Below are 8,145 nucleotides of genomic sequence, written 5' to 3'. Positions count from 1 at the left end.
CTAAACAAAATTAAGTTCTTCCTATAGACGACAATTCATAATAGACTTCCTACATCACAAATGTTATTCAACAGAAACATACGTAACTCTCCAACTTGTAACATTTGCACCACTACAAATGAAAATATGACACACATATTCTTTAGGTGTGCGTATTCAAAAACCATTTGGAAGCAGATAGGTTTCAACCTTTTTCCTCCTCCAGAAACGTCAGATCACTATGCTATGCATAGTTGGCTAAAAAACCAATGCAGTTCCAAGATTAGATTCAATGACTACCTCAGCTGGCCTGACATCCTCCCCTTTATCCTCTGACACATTTGGCTGCATAGAAATAAGAGTTTTCAACAATAGTGGTAAGCCTCTACTATTAAAAATATAGTAAACAAAGCCATGGAATTTAAGCTCTTGGCCACAAACCAAAAAAGGCTACCTACAACAAGAGACACCATCTTTATCAAGTGGAACGTGTCGGAACCCAACACCTATAAACTCAATGTGGATGGCTCATGTTTGGGAAATCCAGGCAAAGGTGGTATACGAGGAGTTATCAGAAAGATCAATGGATATTGGGTTCTGGGGGTTTAATTTGAGCATCTCTCATGCATCAAATATATACATGGAAACACTCGCACTACTGCATGGACTGAAACTATCTCTAGATAACAACTTTCTACACTAATCATTAAAACGGATTGCAAGGAACTCATAAATTTACTTACTAACAAAAATTGCTCCTATAATCTAATTGATGATTGCATATGCCTATTGAGTAAAGCTGGTGATCCGCCATTACAATATGTATTCAAAGAAGCTAATCAAGCGGCTGACCTAATGGCGAAGAATGGAAGTAGTCTAGCAGTTTTTGGGATCTTAATACCTATCTATTTCCACCTACTTTTGTTATTTCTATTTTGGAAAGGGACAAGTTAGGAACTATGTGTCCTAGAACAATTCTCGTATGTAATGACTCCTAGTATGTTTTAATATATGTCTTTATTACCCCAAAAAAACACTGGAAACAATAATCACATATGCATAGAAATAAATGGTCTTTTCATTAATAAAGAAAAAAAACTCAAAATTCTCAACTACTAAATTATTACTCCCTCCTATTTAATTTAGATGACACGCTTTTCTTATTAGTTCGTTCCAAAAAGAAGGATACATTTCTATAATTGAAAATAATTCAACTTTAAACTTTTATTTTACCTATTTTACCTTTAATGAGAAACTTTTATAACCAACCACACAAATGTCTTGGCCCCGCAAAATTTTTCCTCCTTAAGCTTTTACGACTACAAGTTTCAAAAGTTTTCCTCTTTTCTCTGAAATTCTGTGTCGAGTCAAACTAATTCATCTAAATTGAAACGGAGATAATCATTGCTACTAGTGACCCAAACAAAAGTAGGGAAAAAAAGGAAAAATAGACACCGACACATGAGGAACCAAATTCATGTAGTATAGGTAATTATATTTCTGACTCATTGCCAATTAACGTAATCACACAATAATAAGCTTCATGTTATGTTCATTGTTGCTTTAGTATTTTCTTTCTTCTCTTATGAGAAAAATTAAAAATTCATTCGAGTATTTTTCCAACCTCGCTCCTCGGCTATTGTTGATTCGATTACCTTTTCTCGAGCTCTTTTCTACATCTTAACTTTTATTTTAAAAAAAAAAATAGAAAACAAAATGGCAAACAAACACATTTAGAGGATGAAGGGCAAAAAATCAAATGTTTCTTGGAGAAAATAGTGAGTGCTATACAACAAATTTTCCCCATACCGTTTCGTTTTATTCGAGTACCTTCAGTTTATTGTACATCTTTTTTAAATTGTTGATTTGAAAATGACACTCATTCATTCATTAATTTTGGAGAAACCCAAGATAGCGATATGCAAGAAACTAAAGCACAGAATGAGGCATATTCCTACTTGCATTCCTTGAAAAGTTATACTTATTTATTTTAAAGTATGAGTTTAAAAAAACAAAAACAAACAAATATATATATATATATATATATATATATATATATATATATATATATATGTCGATATGGCCCTGTAAAAGTGATGTTCTTTTGTTCCTTATGATCATCTACTAATTAGCTGCCGTTTTTCAGCATTAACTGACGCAAAGGACTATCCTTTTAGCATTTTCTTTTAGCCGACATGAACATGATAAAAATTTACTCACATTCCATGTTTATATCAAATTTTATTTATTTATTAAAATTAAGTGATAAGTTGAGGTGCAAATGTATATTAGTAGTAATTAACAATTGATTAATAGTAACGGTATAAGTGAAGATGCACACCAAGTATTACTAGTAAGTTTTTGTTTTCCCATTAATAGTGTTGGAAGAAATTTTAATACTCTTGTCGTGCATTAAAAAAATGCTATGCTTTGGACATCCATTGTCAACTGTACCATATGCGAATGGACAAACAATGTTGCTTAACTTAAAGGATGAAAGCTAGTCTGCTTTATTCTACTTGCCCAAGAAACCTAAGTTAACGTTAATTTGTTCATAAGCTTTTGTACTTCACAATTAAGTCATTGTCCTTGATTCGGCAGGATTTGAGCGTTATGGGGTTCGAGTTCGAGATTCTACCATAGTCTATTTGATTTACAAGGGTCGACATTACATGTGTACTTCTTTTGTGGATTTTTTAACACACATACAAGATCCGGGCTAAAAATACAGTTCTTTTCTTTTCCAATATGTACAGGATCCAACTCATTCATACGACAGAAGTCTTAAAATTAACACATAATTGTATAAGATGAAATACCAGTTGCATAAAACTTTGGACTTGTAGATGAAACTAAAGATTTAAGTTCAATACTTTCTTCAGTATACTTTGCGCTTCAATGTCACATGGATTGAAAGTATAAAAGACGACTACATTCCAGCTTGTAAGAGACTTAGAATCTGAGTTGGGTACTCTTAGCTGGAACTTCTGTAATTATCACAATATGAAGACAGAAATGAGAATCCTTCATTTGAAGTGATCAACTTAGTAAACTTATCTATTCCAAACTAGGTGCCTCTTCAGTTGGATTTGACTCGAATACATCCGAGTTAGAAGCCTCTGGTTCTTCAAGAAGTTCTCGTGATTGAATTGCTTCCTTGTACACAGGAGTAGCCTTGAAATCTGTTGCTCCATCGTTATATGTGGCCACAGCAATACCACATGCAATTAGCTGCCAAGAAAAGATGCCAAATTCAAACTGGTAAGAATCCTCTCAAAGGAAATTTAGAAGACCACACATTAAAGAAAATGAAAGGATGCACAAGTAGAACACAAATATAAGTTCTCTTTACACACAATGGCTTTTGTTATCCACTGCGTGCTCCTTCACCTAACGGAATACAGACTTGCGAGTTTTTGCCAGACAGATGAAAATAACTAGGAAACCTGCTACTACAATTTTCTCTTTGACTTGTTTTCCAGGGGGATGTGTGGGGCATTTGCAATTTAGAGTTAGGAAGGATATAATTAGAACGTCTCAGGATACTTCTAAAAGACTATCAAAATGTACACATTGTAATGCCATAATATGGTCATGAACCCAAGTGAGACACCCTAACAACTAAAATAGAGATATATGGTTGGTTCCCGTACCATCAACATATAATATATTCATCTAGTAATAGCTTGAACGATGTTCATTGATGGTTTTTAACGGGCAGAAATACAACATCAGTTCTGATAAATCAAGGTCACAACTCTCATAAATTAGCGGGAAGGATGTTTTGCAGAACCTTTGTTGAAAAATTCCACCCCAATAATACTCCTATCTATGGAAACAATAGGAGCACTTTGCATTCTCACCAACCCTTTTGTCCCAGCAATTTCATAATTAGCTCAACTTTCTCAGTTAGGATTCATCGATGATCATTCCTTTTCCTTACTAACAACACCTAAAATTGAGGAATAAGATCACTTAATGAACATTTGCCCAATCCAGCTCCAATCCTAATATTCTCCTCCTCTTTGAGCACATTAATGGCATTCAACGACAGTACTGTTTTATGGTCCCTAAGGAAGCAATTTCTGTCACATATAGTCCTTAGTTAGAGATCCGACCCAAGACACTTAACGTATCATCTAAACGTGGGGTGATTGCTGAATGCTTTCCCTAATAGTAAAAAGTTTTCTCAAGACATAACATACTGTAAAAGGTGTTTTGTAGTTCCATTTTCCCATTTCCCTGGTTATGATAGGCAAAATTTACCTTCTGTCATTTTCTTTCATCCGTATAAATCAATTATATTATAGACTAGTAGCACCAAAGATTCAAGAAAATAAGCATGTTACACATTATGGCAAACAGGCATGGGCATTGTCTAGATGAGATTCTAATATCAAACTCCATCCTAATATCTAAATATTAATTGACATGGCTCATCATTTTGCTTCTCTTCCTTTGACAGCGGAGAAACAACTGTTGCTGGTAACCCAAACTAGTCAAAAATAGCCCCAAAAACAAACAACAGATTTATTTTATAACTTTCATAAAAGCAGCAAGTCGCTATGGTTACCACACAATCTAATTAAAATAAACCAATAAAGCTGGATAAACTAACTAGGCAATCAAGATAAAAATAGTGGTGGCTTCACCTGGTCAATGTAATTTTTCAGCTTTCACTAACTCCCCCCTTTCATGTCATGAACTCGGCTACTTATACACAACTAATAAAGTTGTTCCTTTTCTTGATTTAGCGTGTTACGAAGAATTCACACCAACTAATAAAGTTGTTCCGTTCCATGTCACACGCATTCAACACAAATAAATCAAGACTCATGAATGATTTAGCTAACGCAGTTTCATTTTTTCCTTAAACTTTGGTGTCGAGTCGAACTATGTCAAACAAATTAAAACAGAGAGAGTCGTAATTAGTAGTAAATATAATAGGATAAATCAGCAAAAGGATTGAGGATGTACCGAAAAGAGAACGCCAAAAGCCCACATATACTGAACAAAGAATCCAAAACCATCCCATTGAGGACCTTCCCAAAAGTCAGTCTCTAGTCCAGGAAGCTGTGGCATCACAAACCCATCATCCATGGCCGCAGTTGCACCCCCATCTTCACTACCAATAGCAATATTAACCTTGACAAAATCTTCATCTTCTTTTACTGGTTCTTTCGTTGAAATTGAACTTCTCTTGTTTTTCCCTGAAGTGAACTTCTTTGCAGCTAACACAGTGAATTGACTACTTCTTCTCCCCTGAGACCAAGATGTTGTTGAAGAAGAAGATGGAAGTAAGAATGGACGGCGAAAAGGGAGTTGGGTGTACGGTATTTTTGTCGAGCTGTTGCAGAGAATTCGGTCTCCTGTGAGAGCCATTGTTGTGGCTGATAACAAGTGTGTGGACGAGACAGAGATGATAAACTACTACTTTTCGATCCCAAATGCAAACCGGTTCATTTTCCGTTAAGATCCGGTTCGGATATGAGATTTTTTCCTCCCATAAAAAAATCATTAAAGAAGACAGACGTAGCTTATTAGACACTGGTTCCTATTTTTCACATGAAATATAAGTAAAAATTAATATTTCATTCGTTTTAATTTATATAGACTTATTTCGCCCGATAGAATAAATTTAAATAAATTAAAACGGAGGGAGTATTCAATATTAACGGATATTATATTTTGAATTAATAATTTAAATAATATAATAAATTTAATATTAAGAAATAAGAACTTTAAAGAATAAATCACAATTTTAAATTCATCAAGAACATAGATTAGTATGTAAAACATTAGAATTAAATTTTAACAATAGAATATTTTAATTCCATAATTTTAAAAAATACAAAAAGCTAAAAAGGATTCGATTTATTTAGTAATGAACAAAACAAATAGGATTGATTATGTATCATAATTTCATCACTACATCCAAGGTTTTTTTGTAAATATATTGATAAGATAGCTTAGTATCCAAACATAAATAATTATAATCTTTCTTGTGTACATAAGAAATTGGGTGGGTATAAAATAACAAAAAGGGTTTCCTCGATCATAAAATAAAAAAGAAAAAGAAAAAATAGACAGGAACAGTTTGATTCTTTAAACAAGCAGGTTTGGCTTTAAGAAAATTTAAAAGTTAAGCAGATCAAGTTTAAATTATAAATCAGCCTTATGTTAATAAATTTAATATTTATGCCAAAATAGTTTTTGAATAAATTCAATATCTACAACAGTCAAAGATATTTTCTGAATAACTATTGATAAATCTAATATTTATATTAGTTAAGAACACTTTAATTAATTTATCACTTATATATTGCTGTAAGCATTTAAATTTTATCGGATTTAAATTCATAAAATAATTTGGATCATATTAAATTCAAGACATTAGTGCAAACAAATATTGTGGCTAATACTATTGGATTACTTATGTAACGATCCGATCGGTCGTTTTGAGCTCTAGCACGTCATTCAACGGTTTGAGACCCTGAGAAGTTTCACTTGAGGTATTATGACTTGTATGCGTGGTCGGAATTTAATTTCGAGAAGTTCGAAGTTGATTTAGAAAGAAAATTCTAATTTCGGAAGCTTTAAGTTGGAGGAATTGACTAAAGGGTGATTTTGGAGTAAACGACCTCGGAATCGGGATTTGAAGATTCCAACAGGTTCATATGATAATTTTGGACTTGGACGTATGTCCGAATCGGGTTTTGGATGATTCGGGAACGTTTCAGCGCCTATTATGGAAGTTAGCATTTTGGAAGGATTTCATAAATTTGGGTTGGACTGCATTTCAATGCTATCGATGTCCGTTTGGGATTTCTGAGTTGGGGAATAGCTCCGTATGGTGATTCTGGTATTGGGAGCGCGCCCGGATGTGAATTTGGAGGTCTGTAGATCATTTCGGGGTCATTTAGCGAAAGTTAGAACTTTGAACGTTTTTGAGAAGTTTGACCGGAAGTGGACTTTTTAATTTCGGGGTCAGATTCCGATTTCGGGAGTTGGAATAGGTCCGTAATGTCAACTATGACTTGTGCGCAAAATTTGAGGTCAATCGGACGTGATTTGATAAGTTTCGGCATCGATTGTAGAAGTTGAAGTTTCAAAGTTCACTAAGCTTGAATTAGGGTGCGATTCATGAATTCGACGTTGTTTGATGTGATTTAAGGCCTCGAGCAAGTTCGTGTTATGTTTTTAGACTTGTGTGGGTGTTTGGTTTGGAGCCCCGGGGGCTCGGGTGAGTTTCGGAGTAGCTTCGGAGTGTTTTGTAAAGAAGTTGGATTGCTGGTTCTGGTATGATCGCATTTGCGATGTAATGGTCGCAAATGCGAACATCGCATTTGCGAGGTGGGGTTTGCATTTGCGAAGGGTGGGAATTTTCTGAGGGGTTCACATTTGCGAACAATTTGTCGCTTTTACGGATCTGTCCCCTTCGCATTTGCGAAGATCTTGGTCGGAAATGCGACCTGGGCAGGGGCAGCTTGGCTTCGCATTTGCGATGCATTTGTCGCAAATGCGACCATAGCATTTGCGAGATGCGACATCTGCGATTAGAGCCAAGGGCTTTTTATTCCGAGACTTAGCCCATTTCCCTCATTTCCCACTTGGACTTGGGCGATTTTTGAGAGCATTTTGAGAGGGGGTTCCATCATCATCAAGAGGTAAGTGATTTCTTCTAGTTGTGAGTTAAATACAAGGTTTATATATGAATTTAAACATGGAAACTACTAGAAATTTGAGATTTTGAAGAAAACCCTAGAAATTAGTATTCTTGGATTTTGATCACGAATTTGGGCATGAAATTGAGAATAACTTATATATTTGAGTTCGTAGTGCTATGGGTAGCGTTTGTCTTCGAATATTTTCGGAATCCGGGCACGTGGGCCCGGGGGTTGCTTTATCGATTTTTCGAGCGAAGTTGAAAATTGTTATAAATTGATTAATTATGAGTATTAGAGTACATTTTGATTGGGTTGCATCTTAATTGACTAGTTTGGAGCGACGAGCATCGATTTGAGGTGTTAGAGAGGCTTTGGAGCCGGTTATGAAATTTCGGAGCAAGGTATGTCTCCTATCTAACTCCGTGAGGGGGAAATTACACCTAGGTGTTGTATATTGATGTGTGCTACTTGTTGTGGGGGGCTACGTACGCGCGAGGTG

General features: G+C 35.0%; 1 protein-coding gene across 1 annotated transcript; it reads right to left on the bottom strand.

Annotated features, from left to right (window-relative positions):
• Positions 1–2,826: 2,826 nt before the first annotated feature.
• LOC104113470 (uncharacterized) lies at positions 2,827–5,455 on the bottom strand. Its single transcript, XM_009623633.4, has 2 exons — positions 4,957–5,455; positions 2,827–3,210 (listed from the first exon to the last, which is right to left on the bottom strand). The coding sequence occupies exons 1-2, from the start codon at positions 5,359–5,361 to the stop codon at positions 3,037–3,039; spliced, it is 579 nt and encodes a 192-aa protein (XP_009621928.3). The 5' UTR covers positions 5,362–5,455; the 3' UTR covers positions 2,827–3,036.
• Between the last annotated feature and the right edge of the window lie 2,690 nt (positions 5,456–8,145).

This window comes from Nicotiana tomentosiformis, chromosome 6 (assembly GCF_000390325.3).
Source record: "Nicotiana tomentosiformis chromosome 6, ASM39032v3, whole genome shotgun sequence".
Taxonomy (NCBI): Eukaryota; Viridiplantae; Streptophyta; class Magnoliopsida; order Solanales; family Solanaceae; genus Nicotiana; species Nicotiana tomentosiformis.
This window is presented reverse-complemented; position numbering and strand designations above follow the sequence as displayed.

Bases quoted from the DNA above. Each gene is read 5' to 3' on its own strand.
- LOC104113470 (XM_009623633.4), bottom strand. From the start codon at position 5,361: ATGGCTCTCACAGGAGACCGAATTCTCTGCAACAGCTCGACAAAAATA. The intron at 3,211-4,956 runs GTACATCCTCAA...TTTTCTTGGCAG, and splicing joins CTTTTGGCGTTCTCTTTTCG to CTAATTGCATGTGGTATTGC.